The 26,507-nt window shown below is 31.0% G+C and overlaps 2 protein-coding genes across 2 annotated transcripts; both read right to left on the bottom strand.

Moving 5' to 3' along the window:
* Nucleotides 1-1,030: 1,030 nt before the first annotated feature.
* Nucleotides 1,031-3,062, bottom strand: LOC112786568 (bidirectional sugar transporter SWEET6b-like). The gene is made up of 7 exons (XM_072231318.1): nucleotides 2,945-3,062; nucleotides 2,794-2,830; nucleotides 2,178-2,394; nucleotides 1,939-2,053; nucleotides 1,678-1,724; nucleotides 1,260-1,382; nucleotides 1,031-1,180 (listed from the first exon to the last, which is right to left on the bottom strand). The coding sequence occupies exons 1-7, from the start codon at nucleotides 2,985-2,987 to the stop codon at nucleotides 1,031-1,033; spliced, it is 732 nt and encodes a 243-aa protein (XP_072087419.1). The 5' UTR covers nucleotides 2,988-3,062.
* Nucleotides 3,063-5,511: 2,449 nt separating this feature from the next.
* Nucleotides 5,512-7,741, bottom strand: LOC112786569 (uncharacterized). Its single transcript, XM_072231319.1, has 7 exons — nucleotides 7,702-7,741; nucleotides 7,459-7,511; nucleotides 7,080-7,154; nucleotides 6,574-6,985; nucleotides 6,336-6,460; nucleotides 6,026-6,253; nucleotides 5,512-5,745 (listed from the first exon to the last, which is right to left on the bottom strand). Exons 1-7 carry the CDS (start codon nucleotides 7,739-7,741, stop codon nucleotides 5,512-5,514), a joined length of 1,167 nt encoding a protein of 388 aa, XP_072087420.1.
* Between the last annotated feature and the right edge of the window lie 18,766 nt (nucleotides 7,742-26,507).

Consider the following 26,507-nt stretch of genomic DNA (forward strand, 5'->3'; position numbering starts at 1 on the left):
GGAGGCATTTGGACAGATCAATTTCTGAGGAGGCATTTAGACGGAGGGACTAATCCGTCCAAATTTTGTGAATGATAGAAACTTAAAAATATTTTTCAATGCTTAGAGACAAAAATATCTGCACGACACAGGGATCTATTTGTTCTTTCCTCTAAATAATATGTTAATTATAATAAGATAATTTTATAATTAAAGTATTATTTAAAATAGTGATTAGATAATTTTTTAAAATATTAATAATCAAATTCTTTTTTTCTCTAAATTATTCTTTTTGAAAAAAAAAATCTTTTTTATATTGTCGTCGTTTTAAGTATCACTACTATATCTATCTCAATCTCAGTTTCGCTACTTATAATTAATTAATTTTATTAATAAAAATTAATTTTAATTAAATCATATATATAACCGTACCACGAAACTAATAGATTTTTCTATATATAAAATAGTACAAATTGTGCTGAAAATATCACTTATAATTAATTAATTTCATTAGTAAAAAGTTAACTCTAATTAAATTATGTAACTGTACCACAAAACTAATAAATTATCCCATATATGAAGTAAATTGTGCTAAAAATGTTTTTTATTATTCAACTGCTGTTTTCCATAAATGATTCTATAAATGAGTATCAAAATTGTTAATTTTAGTAACTTATTATAGTTAGTTCTACTATGATTAAAATATTATAAAAAATAAATTACATATTTTTTTAAAAAAAAATTGGATATAATTTTATCATATATATATTATAGCAAAGTAGCACTATTAAAAATAACAAAGTAAAACCAATGAGTTATAACTCAAATAACATAATCTTCTCATACTCAATTAAGAAGTTGTGGGTTCGAGTCTTATATCTTTAGTAAAAAAAAAATAACAAAGTAAAAAAACAGCAACTAAAAATATTCATAAAAATATTCCTCAATTTCCTAAACCACAAAAATAGCACTATTTACGCACTACTACTCTCAGAAATCTAAATCATAGGAATTCCAAATTTGAACGTTGTTAGAGTCATGGAATGATACATCAAACTAATTCAATATTTCCCTTAGCCACTGTAGTTGACACAGTGTTATCACCATCACCACCGTTCTTCTCTCCATTATTACAGGAACAATAACAGGCATATAGTATGAGCTGAATCAGTCCAGACAAGGCCCCAATTCCATTACTTACCTGCAGCCATATGTATTACTAGATTATTAGAGACTAATTAAAAATAGATACTATATTTGAAAAGTTAGTTACTACATACCAGGACGTAAATATCAAAAGGGTGGATGAGAGCGTATATTGTCCAGCACACTCCATTGAGAAAGTTAGTTAGAGATAACCAAAATGGCATATATTCCACACTCTTCGTTTTTATAACCTTTGCCTTGTCAATAATTTAAAAATATACCGAAACTAATGTCAGTTTTAGATAACATAATAAACTTTTGTGGATACTAAGGTGTATGAATACAGTTATAGAGTACAAAAAAAACAAATACATATAAATAAACTTAATAAATCTTTTAAAATAAATAATATTTTTTAACTAATAAAAAATATTTTACGTTCAATTTAATTGATTTTAAATTAAAAAATAAATATTTAAAATATTCTAAATAATCCAATTTAAAAATTATGCAACATATGGGATAATTAGGAATTAAAAATTGAAAACTTACCATAATTGTAAGAGGAGAGACATACATCATGATATTAAATATGGCAACTACTCAAATGAAGATGCTAAAAACATCTTTTTATGAAGATTCTTGTGTTAAAAGTGTACTTTGTTTGTTTAGCCACACTTTAAAAAAAATAACACTTTTGTAACACATCAAAATCAAACCATACATTTCATCATCTAATGGTAAAAAAGAAGCATCTTCATATAAAGACAATAATAAAATCTTCATGGTAGTATCCACCATTAAATATATCACACAGTACACCAACCACTAACGATCTTTTGTGAGTGCCATGTAGTGCCAGCAACGTTATAAGAGCAACAGCGACAAAGAACAAAGCCTCTAATCCCAGAAGGAGCAGTACCTTCCTCTGAAATTATTATTAGACAATATAATTAATAAGAATAGCTAAATTAACATAATCTACACGATTCAAACTTATAGAAATTAAAATAAAATATTAAAAAAATTAGAAGAAGCATCCATATACAGACCCGTCCTTTGTTAGTGGCATAAATGTAAAAAATGGTGAGATAGACGAACTCGAAGACAAGGCCAACGCCATTGATGGTAACCACAAGAAAGCTGTGAGGGTGCACGAAAGGAAGCCCATAGAATACCCAAAACGCACAGTTTAGAACCGTTGCTATATATGGATCCGGTTTGAACTCTTCCACGGACTTTTTCTTTATTATCCGATAGAATGTTGGCCTGAAAGAAACATTCATTCAAATAAACAAACAAAAAATTTCTTTATTATTATTATTATTATTATTATTATTATTCCAAAATAGCATTTTTCAAGTGGAAATTATTAAAAAACTGAAAAAAGAAATCGAAAAATTATATATATCCAAGGTCCCTAGATAACTTATTTTTCTGTGACAATGCATGAGATTTGGCAGTCATCATGAAAGTTTTATCGTTATTTTATTTTTTTATTTGTATCATAATTAATCTTTAATAATCAAACATCAAACAATGATGAACAAATAAGCAGAATAACATGATCAATCACACCGAAATTATTGACAAAGAACAAAAAAAAAGACGCAATTATAACAAAAACTTTATAAATAAAAGTAGATGCTGAGTCAAGAGATAGTTTACGCTGGTGAGAAAAACAAGCCGAAAGAGATCACATTCCCTGCGCACAGAAGCAATGCAAAAATCTCTCAGAAACTCGCATAAACACGTAAACCTATGTAAATCTCATTCAATTCTCAATGAAACAAATTAAAGAGAGAAGTATGAAAAAAACCTATAATGCCGATAACGGTACGAACAAGTGCAGTGTTCACCATCCTTCTTCTTCTTCAATGACACCCAAATAGAGAGAAAGAGTTACGTAAGCAGAAGAGTGGAGAATTGATAGTTACATGCATCAACTGCTATGTATATATATATATATATAGATAGATAGATCTATAGATAGATTGATAGATAGAATATAAAATCTTTTTGGATAACTAATAGAAAAAACAAAAAGGATAAGTTAGTTAATTATCTTCTGATCTATTTAAAATTTGAATTAGATTCAATCTAAACTAACTATTTTTCTGGGGACAATTTTACAAATTTTAGTATTTTGAATTTAATTTTAATATAATGTAAAATAATTTTATATACATATCTACATAATAGTTTTTTTTTTTTTTTTTTACTAAAGATATGAGACTCGAACCCTTATGCCATTTGAGCTATTATTCATTGGCCAAAATTTGGAAAGATAGGAGACTCGAACCCGCAACCTCTTAATTGAGTATGGGGAGTCTATGCTATTTGAGCTATTACTCATTGGCTATCTACATAATAGTTATCTAAAAAAATAAATATAATTGCATTGTATAAAATATTTTATACGATCATGCATCAAAATTAAACTTATTTTATAACAGATAAATTTAATTGATATTTTTAATAGTTAAAGGGAGTGATATTTTTAAAAGATTTTAAATAATTTTATTTAATTTACTAAGGGTGTATACAGTGTACACTATACATTGAGCAATAGAAACAGATCGAGTCTAATGAACTAGTCTAAAATTTAGTAGCTAGCCTAAAAAATTATAAGACCAACAAAATAAGATGAAAAAAAAAATTAAACTACTATTTTTAGTCATAAAAATTAAAAATAATAATAAATTTAATTAACAAAATGAACAAAACTAATTTTGTAGGTACGAATTTCGTTCATTTATAATAGATTTGCCGATATTATGAAATTTGATAAATAAATATTATTTTATTTGAATTAATCCAATATAATTGGTTGTTAATATATATAAATTAAAATTGAGAAGTAAAATAATTTTGTCCTCATATTTGAAAAATAAGTTTTGAAATAGCTCAAATGGCATAGTCTTCCCATACTCAATTAAGAGGTTGCGGGTTCGAGTCTCCTATCTTTCCAAGCATGACTTGTTTCAAGACTCCTATATTTCTCAAGATCCCTTGGTCAAGATTTGATAGGGCTATAAAACCATTCTTTGAACAAAATGTAATTGAAGGGTAATTAATGTTTCTACAATCCAGAATAACACTTGCTTCCATGTTTACAAAATGCAAGTATGAATTTCAGGGTATCTAACCACCAAGTATTCATTATGCACTGAATTTGGATCAAATTGCTGTATTTGGATCACTTTCATAAAGCAATCAATCTCTTGGGAGGTGGTGACTGATAGGGACATGGATAGATGCTCCTTCAAGTCAAAAACCATTGGAACATAGCTCCCATCCTCCATATTTAGAGCTAAAGGTTCCTCCACCATGTTTTTGCGCATACTCACATATTGCTTCTCTAACACACTGATCCCATGACACTGCTATATTCTGCAGTGACAAAGGCTCATTCATGCTTCTTAGAGAAAGTCTCAGTTTCAGATTCGCTTTACTTGACAGATCGTCCACGTCGACATCCACTCTGTCCAAATAGAAACACAGGAGGAAAGATTAAGAAAGACATAACCACAAGAATTGCCACCTTTTTTCCAGAACTTATCACCAAATTGCCACCGTTTCAGAAGCTACCGGTGAAAACTACTGAAAAGAGAAATAATTGAAGGAAGAACATGTAAGGAGTTCGGCCCGTTTGTATAGGTTCATAAGTGACTTTTTTTTACTTTTAAGTTATAAAAAGGTGTAGTATTAATGTCTGGTACAATTTTCAAAACAAAATTGCAACTTTCTAAAAAGTTATTTTGGTGCTTAAGGAGAAATTAAAAAAAATGACTTCTCTCATAATAAAAAGCTTTTTATCACTTTTCTCTTAAAATAAGTACTTTTAGAACTAAAAAATCAAACACAAAATAACTTATTTATAAGTAACTTTTATTATAAGCATTTATTGTTTAAGCTATTTATTCAAAAGTAACTTAATTAAGTTGTTTACCCAAACTGGGAACGAGCCTAGTATGATAAAGTTCATTTGTTGTTTGTTCAACATTTCAACCTTATAAAGACAATAAATAAAGTATTGAGAAATGTTAGGAGGCTATCAGAATTTATTATTTTTTGTCATCACTTAGCCATCAACTCAATTCCTTCAGTTTAGTAATCCAACAATATACTTTATCCCATACTTTTAAACGTTGATGGCTAACTGATGGCCAAAAACAATAAATTCTGATGACCCTCTAGCATTTCTCTAAAGTATTAATGAAAAAGAAGACAGTTAGATTGTCTAACCTGATTTCTGATGGTGTTTCATCTGAAATAACTGGTGAGAGAAGTGGATAACACCCGGGAACAAACAAATGTAACGGTTTGATTATCGACTGCATGATTGACAAATGTGATCAGTTGGAACAAACAAATCAAAAGTGTCTATAGTGTTAACAACATTATAGAATTATTCACCTCTTTGTTAGTAGCTTGCTCTGCTGTCGGGGGTAGATTAACAGTTACTGAATTGAAAACCAATTTGACAAATAGTCCTTCATCATGTTCTGGTGCACCCTCAGCTACTCCTGTAATGGTGTTTCCTTCGCTAATAACTACTTGAGTGTCTATCAGTAAGTTGTTTATCACTTTTATTTCTTCTAAGATAGTATAAATTTCCTGCAAGAGTTACCCATGCTCGAGTTATATGGGGTTGCTCTTTTCAGAAATAAGCAACAGAAATGTAATATATAAAGGTGCTGTTATATATTTGTCTATAGGACAATCCATGTTTTGTGTCGGACGAAGCTCTGCTAATAAAATACGAATTATGCGTCGGAAAGATAAATTCTGCATAATTCACACTCACAAAGTAATGATTTCATCAAAGTGCATCAAATACCAAACTGGCTTAAATTCTTGATCACAAAGCTATCAAATTATTCAGAGTTTGGAGTACCTTAGATATTGAGGCAGGCTTCTCTGCACTGATGAACTGCCCGGAACTGCCACTTGCAGGAGTTGAATTAAAGAATCGCTTTATTTTCTTTCCTGTTGGAACAGGATCGTAGCAATTCAAGTTTGCATTTTCATCAGTTGAAATTTCTGGTATGTCATCATTTAAATGGAGTGCTAGTCCAATGTCATCAGTTGCAGCTATGAATGCTTCAGCTGACATTGACCTAAACTGCAATTATATGGCATAAGTGCACTTATCTACAAGTTCAGGCGAAACAAAAGAAAGAAAAGTTGGCAAGTTTTAGGCTAACCACTTTAATAAAGTGCTTCATTGCTGGGCTTGTATCATCGGGAATATCAGCTGGTTCATTCACAAAAGCTTCGGATGGTTTGATCTCAACTCCTATTTGTGGTTCTACTGCATGATTTTCACAACCTGATACCGTCGAAAAAGAGTTTGCGAGTAACTCATGTAACAGATAACACAGAAACAATGGTGTCTACATATATAGTAATAAATTGAATTGATGGATTGTAAAGAAATTACACCTTTTTCTGACACTTGATTTCCCTGTCGCGAACTGCAAAATTGGTTTACCTCTTGTAATGTTAGGTAAGGAATCTGCTTTGTTAAATGGGAACTCGGTAGGCTTATTACTTGCGAGGCTGGTTTCTTTCCAGATAGTTCCAATTGAGAACTGATTGAATTTGATGGCTCAACCTGTTGCTTGGATTGCACGTCAAAAGAACATTGTTGTTGACAGTAAGAGAAGTATTTCTTTTGTAAAACATCTTGTATGTACTTTTCCAGTCTATCTAGTCTCTGCTTGAAACCGCGATCAATCTTGCTTTTGTCCACATTCAATAATAAAAAAATGTATTCCAGTGCTCGCTTATGTTGTTCGCATCCCTCCATATCAGTTATCGTCTTAGGATGTAGAGGAGCAGGCTCATTCTTGAGCTATATTCAATGGGAAAATAATCAATCAAGATTATAGGAATGCAAACTCAGAGTTGTTGTCTAAAATCATGATAGGCCTGAAAGTAACATATACCTGCTGAAGCTTTCTACTTATCAATTTGTGAAAAGTATCAAGTTTTGTGTAATATGTTGCTTTTATCATTTGTACCTACAAGGAAGAATCAAAATTACTCTCAATCTCAAATGTTTTTCTTTCAGAACTCATTGACATTTCAAATACAACATAGATAGTGTTAATAAGGTTCAAAAACACTAAAATTGGTTGTGAATATTGGTAGTTTGACATTTATAATTGCTTGATTAGTTTATAAATTTCGAAAATACGTATATGTATACCCTGTGTCTGTGTCTTATCATTTTTAAAGTTTGGTGTGTTTGCATGTCTTGTGTCATATCGTATCACGTGTCCGTATTAGTACTTTGTAGGAAAGAAAGATAATATTGGATATTACCTTTTGATAAACCTGTTCTTGCCACTCTCTGATTGCTTTAATTTCTTCTTCTCCTAGAAATACAAAAGTAAAATAAACATTCAATCAACCAAGAGAAAACAATCAAGACGCATGTGAAGAGGGCAGGAGCAATAGACATTATTCGGGTAAAGTTTGAAAAAAGATTGAAAACATAGTTTAGGATATTTTCACAATTAAAACTATATTTCATATCATATATTTTAATTAACTCAAACACTATACCTATAACCTTGGGACTATTGACATGACAAAGCAACCCCATCAATACTGAAAATAAGTGGAAGCTGAGAAAAGAGTGAATGATTTCGACACCTATAAAATGGGTGGGAACTGAACAAAAATATGGGCTGGGATAATGTAAAAGCCAAATTATATAAGTAGAACAAAGTATAAAAGAAATACAATGGTCAAGAAAACACCAAATGTTGTAGATGGGGCATGGGGGAAATGGATGCTTTAATAAGCATCACTTGCCAATTGAAACTCATGCTTTCAAACAAGCAAGTTTTGTAAAACAGAATTAAGTGTTTAGCTTCTATTTAATCTGAAAAAGAATTTATCGTCCGAAGATGTTGAGAGATCAGAAAACAATGTTTCATTCATCCTATTTCCTTGTATCATAAATAATATCTTAGATTGCTTGTTCAGATCAATAGTTTAAGTTTTTTCTGGCCTTCTAGCTTTTAGAATTCATAAATAATATAAAAATGGGAAAATCTTTGTTTTTTATATGAGTATGACATGCAGAAGACAATATTTATATGAACACCCTTACCCATAGAGCAAGAAAAGGAAAATAATGGGAAATATGATTTTTTTTTTTTTTCGTTTTTTTTTTCACACTTTTCTCTATTGTTGATATTGACATCTCAATGTTAGGAATGGAAAATAAATAAATAAATCCAATTTTCTAGTATTCATTTAAGATAATATTCAATCAGATTATTAAGAAGAGAAACTTCACTTGAGATAGAAGAGTTTTGGGGTAAGAGATTTTCAGCACTTTGACGTGATGGTGCTATTGACTTCAGCTTTTCTGATATCTTTGCAATGTACTCAGCCTGTAAATAGATGCCAAATACCTCAATTTTTTAAATTAATTAATGTGAGAACCTAATAAAAAAGTATTAAATGATAAAATTTACACTGTATAAATAAGTAAAAGAAGTATGCACATCCTAAATTTTAGCATTTTAGTAGTAAAAATTTATCCCATGAAAATAGGGAGACTTAAAAATCTCAAAGAATTACGTGCAGATCTTGCACTGATGTGGATTCATGGAAATACTCATTTGTTATCAAGACAATGCCATTTGTTTGAAAGAGCTATATGAACAACAAGATGTTCACATGAAGAAAGTCAAAACAGCATAAAATCAAGGTACCTCGACTTTGGATGACGCAAACACTTTCTCCTCAAAAGTTTCTACAGACCCTAGAAGTAAGGGTAAATTTTGTTTCCAAGAGGGAGGACCATTCTTGAGTACAAAATCTGCACTGTAAACTACAGGATGTAAGTTTATATGGACCATTCTAGTAGGAGTACCTAATAGAAGTTCACAAATACCAACAAGTCTATCCTCAGAAGGTGTGCTAGCATTAATGCTAAACACATCTTATAACCTATCAAAATCCTTATTAGGCTGCGTCTTTATACTTAATATGATCTGCTGAAAACAATCAAATTGAAAAGAAAAAAAATGAATTTAAAGAGACGGACAAAATAGTTATTGAATTTATATAACAACTGAAGCATATTGAGAGAGAGAAAATATTCAAAGAACCATCCAAAGACTCCAAAAATCAATCTATTAATAATCCATGGAATAGAATCCATAAAGGAGAAGGAAAGTACTCTTCTATCTTCAACCAAGCCCTTGAAGGTTAAGTAAAACTGTTCTTTCGTAAGAGTTATACAAAGACTATTCCAAAAGATCCAAACTAACTAACAAAGTTAGACATGAATACATGATTCCAAATGTCTCTTTGCACCTTTAACAATGAATCCATGAAGTACTGATAACCAAACTAAATCTTACATCATCCGTTGTTAACATTTCCCAAATGAATTGGGAATTGAATCAAGAGGATTTGGAAAATGCTACAAATCAAGAATTTCCACTGTGAAATTAAGAGCCTTCTATCCCTATAAGGTTCCTCAAGGAGTGGCAACCTTGTTAAGTAAACCATAATGAAATTGAGAAAGCATGCAATGTTGGGACAAATGAGAGAAAATAACATGACAAAGGTAGAGTATGTGAAACCAACTTTGATCTGGATATAATAATGTGCTACACGAGCATGTTACGCTCTAATTCTTAATCCTATAGCATAACAAATAATATGATTTTGCTATAACTCAACCTATATTTCCTCTAATCTATGCAAGCAAGAATCCTCCACTGGTGAACATGATCACTCACTAGGACAATTGTGCACCATAAATGCTAAGCTTAAAATGAAGAGATTTCACAAATTTAATTTATGCTCAATTTAATAAATGCTGACAGAAGTTTAATATAAAAACAAACTATGACAGGCTATGTGAATTGAACAGAATGTCAGCCATTCAAAAAGTATTTAAGTATAGATGGTGTGTTCTTACATTTTGTTAACCATTATTCTACGGCGCTCAGTAGATTTCCAACCTGTGGCAGCAAAATTGGTTGCAGCTGTAATAGGCCTCATTTTGTTTGTGTCCATCTTGTATGTGAAACTATTCTATATTTCCTAAAAGTTCATAAAATGGAGGTTACACTTGTTATACATCAAGATAAAACTTTAGGACAATGGTAACAGAAACAATGTAATTATTTTTTTACCTGAATTTTGTGTTACATATTTTACACAAAGATTATCTTGTAGACTTTAAGCACTTCAACAATTAGGAACAGAATTAAGTGCTAACCCGAAAATAAAGTGCCAATGGAAGTAATGCCAGAATGACTTTTCATTTGACACAAAAGACAGTAGTAATCTTACAAATTTCCAGGCATGGAAAGCACACTGAAATTTTAAAGGTACTACTAAACTATAGTTACAAGAATTCACTAATTAGGTGACGAACCGTGCACCAATTCACAATTTATCTGCGTACCATAACGCTGTAAGTATACTTTTCACGTAAAATATTTTATCCCATACCAAAACGTATTGCGCTTCATGTAACTATCCCCTAAACACTCCTCCACTTACTAAACAGATTTTTTTTTGGGGAAAAAAAACCAATTTTATAACCAGCTAAATATATATAGACGAACAAAAAGATTATAACCATAACTCAGTGCAAATCTAAATACCTCACCAACACCAAAATTAAGTTCCAATCACAAAGTGATCTTTTATCTTTCACTATTGATTTAAGCTCTAACCCCTACTAAACCTGGAAAACACGCTTTTCCCCCAAAATCTAAGCAACAAAGCACAAAATCAATATGATGACAAACAAAAAATTAAATGGTGAAATTCCTGCATGAACTTATATTCAAACGAGAAAAGGGAACTGGAATCATTGGATAGGGAAAGTAACTACCTTTGTAGCGTTGCAGTGCTAGTAATGCATGGGTGCTTGGCTAGCAAGCAAGGTAAGAGAAGAGACGAGAACTCGAAAGCTTTGTAAAATGGTGAAATGGAGAATGCCACTTTCTGTTTCTCCGCGCGAACTACATTTATACTTTCGTAGTTTTAAACTTAAAAATAAAAAATTTAGGAGTGAGACTGAAATCGCGACTTTTAGGTAAGTACGGAAAAATTATGCTATTTGAATTATAATTTGCAGACAAAAAAAACTTAACAATTAATTAAGAGAGAATTTTGAATTTTATTTTTTAGTTAAAGTTTAATTTTAATTCACAATTATATTAATTGTTTGAATAACTATTTACGTTAATCAATAAAAATAATAATTATTTTTTGTTACGTAACTTTACGTGATTGGATATACATATAAAACTATTTTACACTAATTTTATATTAAATTAAATTATTTTAGTTATGGTAAAATATCTTCTTAAAATTAATTCTTCCTTTATTATTCATTTTCATTTATTTTTGGTCTTCCCAAAATTAAGGATTTAGTTTCATATATTATTAATTTATTATTGGTTTGACTTGTATTTACTTTCAATGTATTACAAAATTTTTAAAAATATTTAATAATATATTATCACACTAATCAATTAAATGCATTTAATTTCAGAATTTAATTATTTGTTTTCAAAATATACTACATAAACACATGTGACTAGAACTAGCAATATATACCCTATTTGCAGGTATTCAATCCGAACCAATTAGGGGTGTTCGCGGTGCGGTTTGATTCGGTTTTAAGGAAAAAAGTAATCCGATCCGAACGCTTAATTTATGTGCAGTGCGGTTTGGATTGAATGAAATTTTTTTGGAAATCCGATCCGATTACAAGCGGTTTAGATCGGTTCGGATTTGTGATTTTTTAAATTAAAAAAATTAAATACATATAACAAGTCTCAACATCAAATTTTAAATAATCAACAATGACATAACAAGTCTTAACAATATCTTAAAAAACTAACGATAACATAACAATATAAATAAAAATATAGGTTAGTTAAAATAAATAAATAAATAACATTTTCAACATAAAATATTTATTAAATAATAATAATACATGAATAATAGAAAAATGTATAACAAATTGAACATGTTATAAATATAATTGTAAATATAATAATAAAATAATAATATTATAGCACATTGTGCGGTTTGGATTGGATTGGATCGGTTATGAAAAGTAGATCCGAAATCCGATCCAATCCAGCGGTTTGCAAAAAATAGAATCCAATCAAATTCGAATTAGTGCGGTTTTAATCGATTTTCGGTTTGGATCGGATTGGATGAACGGTTTAATTTGAATCGGTTTGAATTTGAACACCCCTGGAACCAACCCATTCGAGTAGGATTGCCTACTCGATTTGCTACGGGTAGAGTAGGATGTGGTGTGAGTTTGTCTACACCCTATCCTACCCTACTTGCACTCCTAATATATTATATAATATATATGTAAAAGTTATGTATGTAGTAAAAAAAGTGAATGTAAATTCACAATCTTTCTCTTATAAAACTTAAAATAATTACTAAACTAGTTGATAATTATATTATTTGTAATTTTTTGTTGAATTTTTTTAAAATTTTATTGTTTTTAATTTTAATTTGAACTTAATTTTTTATTTTCTATTTTATTAATATGTATAAAAATTAGAATGGTTGAATTTTATATTTACTTGAACATTTTTTATTTTTCTGCAGATAGGATTGAGAATAGTAGAATTTAGAACTTTAAAGTGCAGATAGAGATAAAATTGAGAGATTCTTAATTAATAGATATAATAGAATAAAATTTTAAGAAAGTTATTAACCCGTGAATAGAATTAGAATAGAGTCCAAAATCCTATCTTACCCTATCCATTACCAGCACTACATGTGACCCTCCAAACTTCAAATTTTTTTCTTATAAATTATATATCAATCTTACTTTAGTCGCCTAAAACCTTTTATTTTAGTTTTTTTATTCCCCTAAAATTCAACTTATCTCCATTTTATATATATGAGTATTGAATGGAAAGTTAATATGAAATTCTTTTATAATGAATAAGCATTAGAGTTTATTATCAGTGATATTTATTTTGTTTATGAAGAATTATATGCCTTTTAAGATTAATTTTTTTGTGCACTAATATATATCACGCTAGACTTTTTAATTATTACTCCCTCTCTTCCAAATTTTTATGTCGCTTTAGCCTCTCTTTTTTTTTTTCCGATATCATTTTTATTTTTTATAAAATATAAATAAATTACTAAAATATACTCAAAAAATTGTATCACTAATAAAATAAATTCTAAAAGATGCTAACGATGAATCAGTTTGCAAAAGATTTAAAAATAAGACAAAAAAAACTAAATATTAAATATATTTTTTAAAAATTAATTTTAGAAATCAAATTTTGATGTAAAATTTTATAATTATTATTAAAAAAATAAGATATTTTTATCTTTAAATTTAGTATTTTTATTTTGTCAAGTAAATTTTTTTTTATTTAATTATTCTGTCAATTTCTCTTGTTTTATTAAATTTTTAATTAGGTTCCTATATTTTTTTAATTTATTTTCAATTGAGTCTCTATATCATATTGAATTTTGTAATTAAGTTCATGTTGTGACAAAAATATTGAAATTAATAAAATGTTCTATTAAACAAAATGAATATATCTTTTTTTTGGTGACACAAAATGAATATATCTAACACTTGACTGAATATTCTGTATAATTTAACAGAATATTCTATTAATTCCAACGTTTTTATCACAGTAAAAACTTAGTTACAAAATATGATATGGTAGAGGAACCAATTAAAAACAAAAAAATATAAGAACCTAATTAAAAATTTAATAAAGCTATAGAAATTCACAAAGTAATTAAACTAATTTTAATATATATATATATATATATATATATATATATATATATATATATATATATATATATATATGGTGAATTCTACCTAACCCTCTCTAAAATAACATGTAAGTTACCCTTCATGATGTGTCACATTTTAATTGGTCATTACTTAACTATAGTTGGGTTATTTTGTAATTTATTATTTGAAATGGGTAATTGTATAATTTCTTAAAATATTAAAATTCTACCCCATTAATTGAAGCACGTTCTCACGCAATCTCTTTATACAGTGCATCATTCCTTAACGAGTCGTTGAATTCCATGGCTTGTAACTTCTTCGTTCTTCCCAGTATAGTCAGCACCGACTTCATTGCTATCTCATGTCCTCTCACTCAATCTCTTTTTTTTTTTTTTTTTACCATGGATCATTCCTTACCATTAATGGTTAGTTTGGTTATTAAATTTTTTTCATTAAAAATAATATATGGAATATATATTCATATGTAAAATATAATATAATATAATAAAATAAATCTATTAAGAGTACTTAAAAGTATAATTAAAATCAGGAATATACAAATATAATAATAAAATTTGTACTCTAAACAAGTAAACATATCTTTTATCATACATAAATTATTTAAAAAAATATGAATTATTAAAATTAATAACACAAATTTAAAATGATAAAATTCAACTTTCTTACAAGTAATTTTTATAGTATTTTTATTCTTTTAATTTTTAATTTATTAATATTTTATTATTTAATTAATGATTAAACAAATTATTTTCATGAGAAATATTTTTTGTATAATCTTAAAGAAGAGACCAATATACCAATTTAAAAATTAATGTAAAAATGATATTTTAAATAAAAAATAGTTAATATTAAAATTTTTAAATACAAAAGCAAATTATATAGATATTCAGGATATAAATATAAAATACATGTTTAAAATAAATAAAGGAGACAAAAATAATTATTTATTTCTCATGAGTACTTCCATTTTATCTGTTTTATTTATTTTATGCATATATTTTATATTTATCTTTTAAATATTTATACAAATTATTTTTATATTTAAAAATTTTAATATTAAATATTTTTTATTTAAAATTTCATTTTTACTTTATTTTTTAAACTACTATATTGGTCTCTTCTATAAGATAATACAAAACATAATTTTTTATAAAAATAATTTGTTTAATCCTTAATTAAATAATAAAGTACTAATAAATTATAAATTAAAAGAATAAAAATATTATAACAAATACAGTAAAATATTGGATTTTATTATTTTAAATTTGTATTATTAATTTTAATAATATATTTATTTTTTAAATAATTTATGTATAATAAAAAATATGTTTACTTGTTTAGAGTACAAATTTTATTATTATATTTATATATTCATGATTTTAATTATACTTTTAAGTATTTTAAATAGATTTATTTTATTATATTATATTTTAAATATGAATATATATTCCATCTTGTAATTAAATAAATATATATTTTTTTAATGAAAAAATTTAATAACCGAACTAACCATTAATGATGTTGATGTTGGTAAAGAGTGATTCATGGCAAAAAAAAAAAAAAAAAAAAAGAAGAAGGAGGGGGGATTGAGTAAGAGGACAAGAGATAGCAATGAAGTCCGCGTTGGCTATACTGGGAAGAACAGGGAAGTTACGAGCCATGAAAATTCAACGACCCGTTAAGAAATGATGCACTGTAGAAAGAGATTGCGTGAGAACGTGCTTCAATTAATGGGGTAGAATTTTAATATTTTAAGAAATTATACAATTACCCATCTCAAATAATAAATTACAAAATAACCAAACTATAGTTAAGTAATGACCAATTAAAATGTGACACATCATGAAGGGTAACTTACATGTTATTTTAGAGGGGGTTGGGTAGAATTCACCTATATATATATATATATATATATATATATATATATATATATATATATATATATATATATATATATATATATATATATATATATATATATATATATATATATATATATATATATATATATATCGTGAATGACCACATTTTTTGAAAAAGAAAAAAAATATAGAGATTAAATTTTTACTCCGAATTTTTTTTTTTGTGTATTTCCTAAATATTTACTCAAATGTTGCTATAAAAATTTAGATCTAATAGATAAGTTCGCTAAATATAAAAGTTTTTTGTTACTTATAAAAAATAATATTTATTGATTCTTTTTATCGTATTTTTAAATCATTAATAGATTATTTTATTGATAACATATTTTAAAAAAATTGTCAGTAATCGAATCTTTCAAGTATGGAATTGGTAGTTAATCCATAAAATATTTATTATTAAATTATCAATTATATATTTAATTTATAATAAGAGTGTTAAAAAATAATTTTTCAATTCTCTCTCTTCATTCATTAAGGGTCAAGTTAAATCCTAAAGTCATTCTTGAGATTGATTGCTTGTACAAACAAAATTTTAAGATTTCAATTGCACCATAAAAATTTTTGAGATTGAAAAAACTACATCATGTTGATTCCCATTCTTTTTTCGTAGAATTACTTGTTAGTTGTTACGCTATAAGTATCTGGCATATATTCATTTATGTTAGACTAGAAGACATGATTTTAATTTTAGCATTAAGTACGTGATGAAACGAAATTATTTAACCTTAATGAACCACAGCATGTCTTACTTCTCACAAAAAAATGTATAACTATTAAAATTAAATAATGTTATTTTATTAAGTATTTAGTGCCAAAACTAAAGCGACATTTTTTCTAGTCCAGCGTGAAAAAAATATATCAGGTCACTCATAGCAAAAGGAGTAACTCAACATAAAAGTTGTGTTTGTTTTCAAACATAGAACTCTGAAATAAGAATGCAAAAGTAGGGAATTGGATCCAAGAAGTCCAATTCTAATTCAGTGTGATTCTGGGCCACGGGAATTGACTGAAACGCGGTTGGGGAGGGGTAGGAAGAGTGGGCTTCAGGTGGGTGGGCCTCAGGTGGGCGGGCAGGTGGATAAGGGGGTATCTGAAGATCCAAGTGTTGGTGAGGCGGGTCGGGTATCGGACAGACGGGTCATACCAGGTTCTCAGGCTTGCTGGTCCGAAGCACAGGGTGGTGAAGGGTCTGAGGCGGCGACAACCCTAGTGGGAGGTGGCAGAAGCGGAAGTCTAAAGCAGATGGGGGAGGACCTGTCGACGAGTGCGGGGCCTGTAACGCCGGATGGCTTGCAGGGAGCTGCTATGGCCTCGGCGGTGACGGGTGGTCAGTCAGGGCTCGGTGTCGGGGAGGGGATGCATGAAGGGGTGCGCGCAAGCGATGAGGGGTTGCTGCCGGTGCAGGTGGTCTGGGTAGAGATCCCGTCGATGGTGGCTGGTACGGTGGCGCCGGATGGTATGCAGGGAGATGCGATGGAATCGGCGGGGAAGGGTGTTCCTGCAGGGCTTGGTGTCGGGGAGGGGTTCCGGGAAGAGTGGGGCGCGGTCGATGAGGGTCTGGTGCCGGTTCCGGTGGCCTGGGCAGGGACCATGGGCGATGGCCGAGATCAAGGGTGCTTACCGGGGCTGGTGGACCAAGGGAGAGGGAAGGAAGCGGTCTTGGGGGCTAACCGAACAGCATTGGGTTGTGAGCAAGGTTGGGCGAACGGTGGAGGAGCGCCTGTGAAGGGGCGTAGCGCAGGATTAGGCATAAGGAGAAACAGCAACCCCAACCAGGAAGATATGGCCAGGAATTCACAAGAGGATCAGATGCATGAAAATGAAGTTACTTGGTCTCTGGCTGTTGAATCTGGTGCTGTGCTGTATGATGATGATGTGGATATCATGAGTATTTTGAAAGCTCAAAATGACGAAATAGCAGCAAAAAGAAGATTGGCAAAACAAAAAGAAAAGGCAAGAAGGAGTCGTCCGAAGAACAAAAATAAGGTGAACAATACTTTGATTAAATGATTATGAGTTGCTGGAATATTAGGGGGTTGAGGGGGATGGGAAAATAAGTATGGTGAAATCATTGAAGAAAAAATATAATTTGCATATGTTGGGGTTAATTGAAACGAAAAGGGAGGTGATTTCAAAATTTGATGTTGCAAGACTTTGGGGAGATAATCCGGTAGGTTGGGAGTTTGTGGAATCTGATGGGACGGCTGGAGGGCTTTTATTGATGTGGGATGACATGATGTTTCAGACTAGTCATTGTTATAAAGGAGAAAGGTGGTTGTGCATTGAAGGAGTGTTAACAAAGAATAATTTTCATTGTGCGTTCTGTTTGGTGTATGGGGTGCACGGGAGGGAAGAAAAGCGGGTGGTTTGGGAAGAATTGAGCTATATTGCGGGACTGTGCCAAGTCCCTCTCTGCTTGCTAGGGGATTTCAATGAGATACTGCAAGTGGAGGAAAGGAAAGGGGGGACGACTCTGCCGGCATCAGCGGAGGAGTTTAAGAGTTGGGTTCAAGACATGCAGTTGGTGGATCTACCTCTCTCTGATGGGAAGTTCACATGGTTTAGGGGTCAATCATGTAGTCGAATTGATAGGGTGCTGGTTTCTGTTGAGTGGGTTGAGGAGTTTCCTGACATTCGGGTAAAAGGTGGTCCGCGGGGACTGTCAGATCACTGCCCGTTAATTGTGAAGGATGCTAGGATACGAGGGGGCCCGCGACCTTTCCGGAGTTTAGATGCCTGGTTTACCCATGAGGGCTTCCTGAGGATGGTAAGAGACGAATGGAGGAACCTGGGAGATGCTCCATTTATTGGTAAAATGAAGGCTTTGACGGTGCCTTTGAGACAGTGGCACAAGGATAACTTCGGCGATATGGACAGTAGACTGATGAGGTTTGAGGATGAAATAAAGAAGCTTGACATCCAGGTTAGTGATGGGATTTATGACGGTACGACGGAAACTAGAAGAAAGGCTTTGGTGAGTTTTTGTGAAAAGTGGTACATCAGGAAGGAAGTTCACTGGAAGCAGATGTCTCGGTCCAAACATGCGAGGGACATGGACAGGAATATGAGATATTTTCATAACATTGCATCGGCCAGAAGGCGGCATAACAGAATTGAGGCTCTGATGATCCAGGGAAGGTTGGTGCGGAACCCGGTAAGAATAAAGTATGCAATTAGGGGGTTCTATAAGGAGCTATATCGCCAGGAGTATGCTCCGAGAATTGGTGTGCGTGATGGGCTACTGAAACAGATTGATAGGGCTGAGGCTGAGGCCTTGGAGGTTCTGCCGTCGGCGGAAGAAATCAGGGAAGTAGTATGGGATTGTGAATCGTCTAAGGCCCCAGGGAGTGATGGGTTCAATATGAATTTCATCAAGAATTGCTGGGAGGAGATTGGAAAGGAGTTCACTGGAGCAGTATTGGAATTCTTCCAAACGGCAGAGTTACCATCTAATGTGAATATCACATGGGTGACACTGGCCCCAAAGTTTGTGGGGGCTAAGGAAATCAAGGACTTCCGGCCGATTAGTATGGTGGGCTGTGTCTACAAGGTAATTTCGAAGGTTTTGGTAAGAAGGATGCGATCGGTTATGCCAGGACTGGTGGGAGAGACCCAAACGGCATTTGTAAATGGTAGGAAAATCCATGACGGTGTGCTCATTGCCTGTGAGACGGTCCATTGGCTCAAGGCGCGAAAAAAGAAGGCGGCTATTATCAAGCTTGATTTTCAAAAAGCGTATGATAGAGTCCGATGGAGCTTTGTAGATATTGTACTTCAGAATATGGGGTTTGGCCAGAGGTGGAGGGATTGGGTAAAAGAGTGTGTGAGCACGGCATCTATGTCAGTTCTGGTGAATGGGTCTCCAACCAAGCCATTCAACATGGAGCGGGGCCTAAGACAAGGGGACCCCCTGTCCCCCCTTCTGTTTGTGCTTGTGGTTGATGTGTTGCATCGCATGGTGGGGGTAGCAGTCAGAAACGGACGTATTGAACCACTAATGGTCGGAGGTGAGCATGTAGAATTATCACACCTTCAATTTGCGGATGATACAATTTTATTTTGTCCCCAAAACACAGAGACAGTGGTAAATTATAAGAGATTGTTACGGTATTTTGAGTTGATGTCGGGGTTGAGCATCAATTATGATAAGTCAAATCTGATACCAGTAAACTGTGAGCAGGAGTGGGTTGATCAGGTGTGCGGCCTTCTGGGGTGCAACCAAGCTGTGTTACCAGTTAGGTACCTTGGAATCTCTCTAGGTGCGAATCCGAGGCTAGTGAAGACTTGGAAACCAGTCATAGATAAGGTGCAAGAAAAGCTCAGCCTATGGAAAGCGAAGGTGTTGAATAAAGCAGGCAAGCTTATCCTCATTAAGTCGGTATTGAATAGCCTGCCGATATATTACTTAAGTCTGTACAAGATGCCAAAGGCGGTTGTGGACAAGCTGGTTGCACTGCAAAGGAGATTTATGTGGGGTAAGGGGGATGGGAAGGATGGTATCCCATTAGTTAGGTGGGAGTTGGTCCAGGCTCCGAAGAAGGCTGGGGGATTGGGGGTTGGGGATGCAGTGCTTCGGAACACAGCACTATTGTTTAAGTGGTGGTGGCGGTTTTCAAAGGAGGATTCCCCCTTATGGAAGAAAATTGTCTGCTCCTGTAACAATTTGAGCCCTGATGTCATGTTGGTAAATCAGAAGATACCAGAGAAAGGCGGGCATTGGAAGGACATATGCCAGTTAAACATAAAGGAGCAGCGACTAAGGGATAAATTGGTTACTGGCCTGGCCATGGAAGTAGGGAATGGAAGGAGTACCCTGTTTTGGGAGGATAACTGGGTGCAAGGCGGGCCACTGAAAGTGGCGTTTCCAAGACTATTCTCTGTGTCCAACCAACAAGGAGTGGTGGTAGGGGATTGTGGGTTTTGGGATGTATTGGAGTGGATATGGAACTTCCAATGGAGAATAGAGATTTTCCAATGGGAGCTGGAACTTGTCCACCAGCTGCACGAGAGGTTACAGCCAGTAAAGCTGTCACAGGGTATGGAGGATAATGTGGTCTGGAAGTTTGATAGTAAGGGTGTGTTTTCTACTAAGTCTCTTATGCGGGTCCTTCAATCGGAGAATCTGCCAGCAGCGATCACAAGCTATAGTTTCACAAGTTCATTGTGGAAAGGAGTGGTGCCTCCGAGGATTGAGCTTTTTGGCTGGTTTGTACTTGTTGGTAGAGTTAATACCAAAGACAGGTTGAGTAGGCTAGGCGTTATTCATCACAGTGATAATATTTGTGTGCTCTGTAACAAGGAGATAGAAACTGTCCAGCATCTATTTCTTTTGTGTGATTTAGCATGGCAAGTGTGGTGCTGTTGGTTGCGGTCAGTTGGTAGAAAGTGGGCTATGCCGGGTTCCATCAGAGGTCTGTTTGAGAGTTGGACTGGTTTGCACACGAGTAAACAAGAGCAGAAGCGGTGGTTGACTGGGTTCTTTGCAGTGATTTGAAACATCTGGTTGGAACGTAATGGTAGGATTTTCAACAATCAGATAGCAGGTGTTGACCTCATACAACAGAAAACGCTTCTGAGCTACAAAGAATGGACGGACAGTAATCCCGGAGAGTGTTGATAGTAGTGCTGGGGATAACAGGCTATATGGTCTTTTTTCTTTGTTCTTTTTTCCTTGTTTCTCTATTTGTAGCACATTGACTTCTTGCTCCACTGGTTTGTGTTGAGCTTTCGTTATTTCAAAAAAAAAGAATGCAAAAGTATAAAATTATGTTTATTTTTTATTATTTTTATTAAATTTTTATAATTATATTTTTTATTATTATATTTTTTTTAAAATTTTTGTATGAAAAAAAATTAATTAAAATTTTATAATTTATTTTAATTTATCACTAAATAAAATATAAGAATATTAATTTTATGTATGTCTTTATCTTTAATCAGTGTTCTATTCTCATAATCGAACGCAATTAAAGGGATTGAGAGATTAACATAGTGCAATTTTTTTTTTAATTTTAAAAAGCATTTAAAATGTAATTAAAATCTTGAAAAAAAAATTAATGCAAAAGATCAATCTCAAAAACCATTTTAAAAGTTAAGTTGTTGTTTATTGTAATATATTATTACATTAGCAAATGCATTAAATTCAATTATTCCTTAATCAGTTAATCCTAAAAGTATTGCATACACAAATACCAACTTTAATTAAGTCATTATTGATTATTGTGATATGGATAAGGATGTCTATTCAATTAATGATATGTGACTTTGATTTATTATATGGGCCGCTCAATTTTTTAATGATAAAAGAATGAAGCTCCCAAATTAAATTGAACTTAAATGAAGTTGAAAAAATAAATATTGTGCATGTATAAATAATGAGGAGATCTCAAATAATATATATACAATAAAAATACTCTTCTCTCTTTTCATATATATGTATGCTACAATAAATTTTCTCCCTTTTTTTATTTCTCTGAGTATAAGATGCTGTAACATATATAATATTAGTAAATATATATGATTCACTTCTATTATAGTGAAATAATAGTATTGGTAAATATTAATACTAGAACTAATTATTTATATTTTTTATTTTATATTTATTTCTTTTTTTATTTATTTATTTTTCAATATGTTATCAGCACGAGATTCTGATCAAATTTTAGAAATATTCAAGTAATAAATATTCATTATGTTAAAGCTCTTTCATAATGAATTTAATGCTCTTGATATAATTGGAAACAATTACTTATCATGGATATTAGATGTCGAAATTCATCTTGATTCAATGTATCTTGGAGATACCATTAAAGCTGAAAATAATGCATCCCGGAAATATAAAGTCAAAGCCATGATCTTCCTTTTTCGTCATCTTGACGAATGATTGAAAAATGAATATCTCACACTAAAAGATCCTACAGATCTGTGGAAGAACCTTGAAGAAATGTATAATCATTAAAAGACAGTGATACTTCTTCAAGCCTAATATGAGTGGACACACTTGAGTCTAAAAGATTTTAAATCCCTAAATGAATACAATTCAACAATGTTCTGAATTGCCTCACGAATGAAATTATGTGGAAAAAAGATAACTGATAATAACAAGTTAGAGAAAACTTTCTCGACCTTCCATGCCTCGAATGTGCTCCTACAACAGCAGTATCGAGAAAAGGAATTTAAAAATATTTTGAGCTAATTTTTTACCTTCTTGTTGCTGAACGTAACAATAAATTATTTTTAAGAAATAATGAAGCGGGCCCAACTGGTGTCGCCCCATTTTCTGAAGCAAATGCAGCAAATCATAACCTTAGAAAAGGTAAATGGCAATGTTTTGTTAATAAAAAAAAATTATGTTCACAAAAAAAGATCTCATCAAAAGTGAAATAAAGAAAGAAATAATGGACAAAATAAATCAATAGAGAATAAATATTTTTGTTGTGGTGGAAAATGCCATTGGTCATGTACCTGCGTACCTCAAGGCACTTAGTTGATCTTTATCAAGCATCTTTGAAAAATAATAACAAAGAAAAAGAGACAAATTTTATTTTAAAGGATGTTATTGAAAATTACATCATTCATTATGAAGTATTTGATTTCCTTGAGGACCATGAAAGAATGATTGGCCAAAATGAGAAGAAGTTACGAAGGATGAGTGGTCTCGCTTGCAGAATGTGAATTTTTTAGACATGTAGTCCATACATCATAAGTTGTAAAACCTGTTGGATACAGATTGGTATTTGTGAGAGAACAAAATAAAAAAAATAAAGTTGTACGCTACAAAACTCGACTTGTGGCGCAAGGTTTTTCACAAAAGGCCCGGTATAGATTATGAAGAAACATATTCCCCTGTAGTAGATGCAATAACATTGCGTAATTTGGTCAATTTATTTACATACCATAAACTACATATGCATCTAATGGATGTGGTAACAATCTATTTATACAGATCATTAGATCATGATATCTATATGAAAGTCCCTGGATGACTAAAGATATCTAAACTATTCAATGAATATTTGCAAAGATACTCAGTCAAATTGTAAAAATCTTTATATTGTTTAAAATAATCTAGACGAATGTGGTATAATCGTCTTACTGAGTATCTGACCAAAAGCGGATTTAAGAATGATGATATCTGTCCATGTATTTTCATAAAGAAACTGTATCTGGATTCATTATAATTGCTTTGTACGTTGATGATTTAAATATCATTGGAACCCTTGAAGAGATTTCAACAATTATAAAAGCTCTAAAAGAAGAGTTTGAGATGAAAGATTTTGAAAAAACTAAATTTTGTCTCGACCTGCAGATCGAGCATATAAAAAATAGAATTTTTATTCATCAACCAACATACACAGAAAAAGATATTGAAGAGATTTTATATGGATAATTCACATCCATTAAGTACCCTAATGATCGTAAGATCTTTAGATGTGAAAAATGATCAATTCCGTCCTAAAGAAGAAAATAAAGATATCCTTGGTCGTGAAATACCATATCTCAGTGCTATTGGGGCATTAATGTATCTTGCTAATAATACACGACTCGATATATCATTTGCTATGAATTTACTAGTAAGATATAGTTCCTCTCCAACTAGAAGACATTGGAATGGGATCAAACAAATCTTTCAATATCTTCATGTGGAATGGTTGATATGAGATTATTTTATCCATATGGATCCAAGTCATAACTAGTTGGTTATGCAGATACATAATACTTGTCTGATCCACACAAAAGAAGATCTCAAACAGGATACCTGTTCAGTGTTCACATATGCTGGTACAGCTATATCATGGAGGTCTACGAAACAGACGACTGTAGAGTGTTTTTTGTTCAGGAGTTGGATCCAATATAGTTTGTCGTCATGTGGACTGATTGATCATAAGATAGCTCTAACTATTATGTTTGAAAATATTACAGCATGCATTGCTTAACTTAAAGGTGAATACATCAAATGTGATAGAACAAAGCATATTTCTCCCAAATTCTTCTTCACTCATGATCTTCAAAATTAAGGAACAATTGATATCCAACAAATCCGCTTAAGTGATAATCTAGCATATTTATTTACAAAGTCACTTACAAAATCTTCCTTTGAAAAATTGGTACATCAGATTGGGATGCATCGATTTCGAGATATTAAATAATGTCGACAAGAGGGAGAGACAGTACTCTTTTTTCCTTGGTCAAGTTTTTGTCCCTATTGAATTTTTCTTGACAAGATTTTTAATGATGCAGTCATCATCACAAATGATATTGTACTCTTTTCTTTTACTAATTTTTTTTTTCATTAAATTTTTTTAGTAAGATTTTAACGAGGTATAATTCTAAATGGACATCTAATAAAAAGTATTGTGATATGAAATATAGATGTCCATTCAATTAATGAATATGGATGTCCATAGGATGTCCATTCTATATGGACAGCTCAATATACGGACGGCTCAATTTTTTTTATGATAAAAGAATGAAACTTCCAAGTTAAACTGAACTTAAATAAAATTGAAAAAATAAACATTGTGCGTGTATGCGTGTATAAATAGTAAAAAGATCTCAGATAATATATACAACAAAAATACTTTTTCCTCTTTTCATGTATTTGTACTCTACAATGAACTCTTTTTTTTTTTCTATTTCTTTGAGTATAAGCTACAATAAATATATATATATATATATATATATATATATATATAATTTACTTTTATTATAATAAAATAATAGTACTAATGAACAACATTAATATTATAATCTTCTAGTTATACTTTTTTATTTATATTTATTTTTTTATTTTACAACAGTGATATAATTATTTTATGTTATGGGTTTAAAAGTTTAGCTAAGAGCACGTGTTAAAGTCATTGATGAGAAAAATGTAAAATACAAAAAAGTTTAATTAGTTTGAGCGTTTTTTTTCCAATAAAAATATTATTGATCGAGTATTTTAAAAAAAATGTTAATAAAAAGATTTTTTAAAAAATAAAATAAAATTAAAAAAACATTTTTTTATTGTCAGAATCTTTAGTTATCACATTTTTAAAAATATTTCCACTTTAAAACACCGAATTTTTATGGTTGATTTTTGTTCTTACTCCCTCTTTTATTACATTGGCCAATTAAACATATTTTATTATTTTCAACGTTTAAAATAATTTTTTTTTTATAAATTAATTATGTTTTTTATGATGTGAAATGTTAAAAATAAAAAATATTTTTTAAAATAAAAAACAAAAAAAATATTGTGGCAAATCAATCATCAACCCATAAATGTTTAATATGTTAGTTTTGCATTTATTAAGATAAAAAAATTTAAAACTTTTTATTTATAATAATCTGAATATGTACTCTTAAAATATATATTAGTTAAATCCTTATTAACGAATATAAATTAGATTTTAATATTTTTTTGGTACTTCTCCCTTCTAGAGTATAAAATCAATTACAATTTTAACTAGAAATGGTGACAATCATAATTAATTGAATAACAAAATGATAAATATAAAATCTATCCCTAAACATAATTCCAAAGTCAAACAAATTAACTCAAATCTTAAATTCAAATTTAAATAATAACAAACTTACCTATCCTAAAGCCAAATAAATTAACTTATCTTAAATTTAAATTTAAATTATAA

Source organism: Arachis hypogaea, chromosome 20, assembly GCF_003086295.3.
Source record: "Arachis hypogaea cultivar Tifrunner chromosome 20, arahy.Tifrunner.gnm2.J5K5, whole genome shotgun sequence".
NCBI lineage: Eukaryota > Viridiplantae > Streptophyta > Magnoliopsida > Fabales > Fabaceae > Arachis > Arachis hypogaea.

What these genes read in the sequence shown, in the direction of transcription:
- LOC112786568 (XM_072231318.1), bottom strand. Translation starts at nt 2,987, where the DNA reads ATGGTGAACACTGCACTTGTTCGTACCGTTATCGGCATTATAG. An exon ending in TACCGTTATCGGCATTATAG is followed by an intron (nt 2,831 to 2,944) that starts GTTTTTTTCATA and finishes TTCTGTGCGCAG; the next exon opens with GGAATGTGATCTCTTTCGGC. An exon ending in ATGCCACTAACAAAGGACGG is followed by an intron (nt 2,054 to 2,177) that starts GTCTGTATATGG and finishes TAATAATTTCAG; the next exon opens with AGGAAGGTACTGCTCCTTCT.
- LOC112786569 (XM_072231319.1), bottom strand. Translation starts at nt 7,741, where the DNA reads ATGGGGTTGCTTTGTCATGTCAATAGTCCCAAGGTTATAG. An exon ending in CAATAGTCCCAAGGTTATAG is followed by an intron (nt 7,512 to 7,701) that starts GTATAGTGTTTG and finishes TTGTATTTCTAG; the next exon opens with GAGAAGAAGAAATTAAAGCA. An exon ending in AAATCAAGTGTCAGAAAAAG is followed by an intron (nt 6,461 to 6,573) that starts GTGTAATTTCTT and finishes CGACGGTATCAG; the next exon opens with GTTGTGAAAATCATGCAGTA.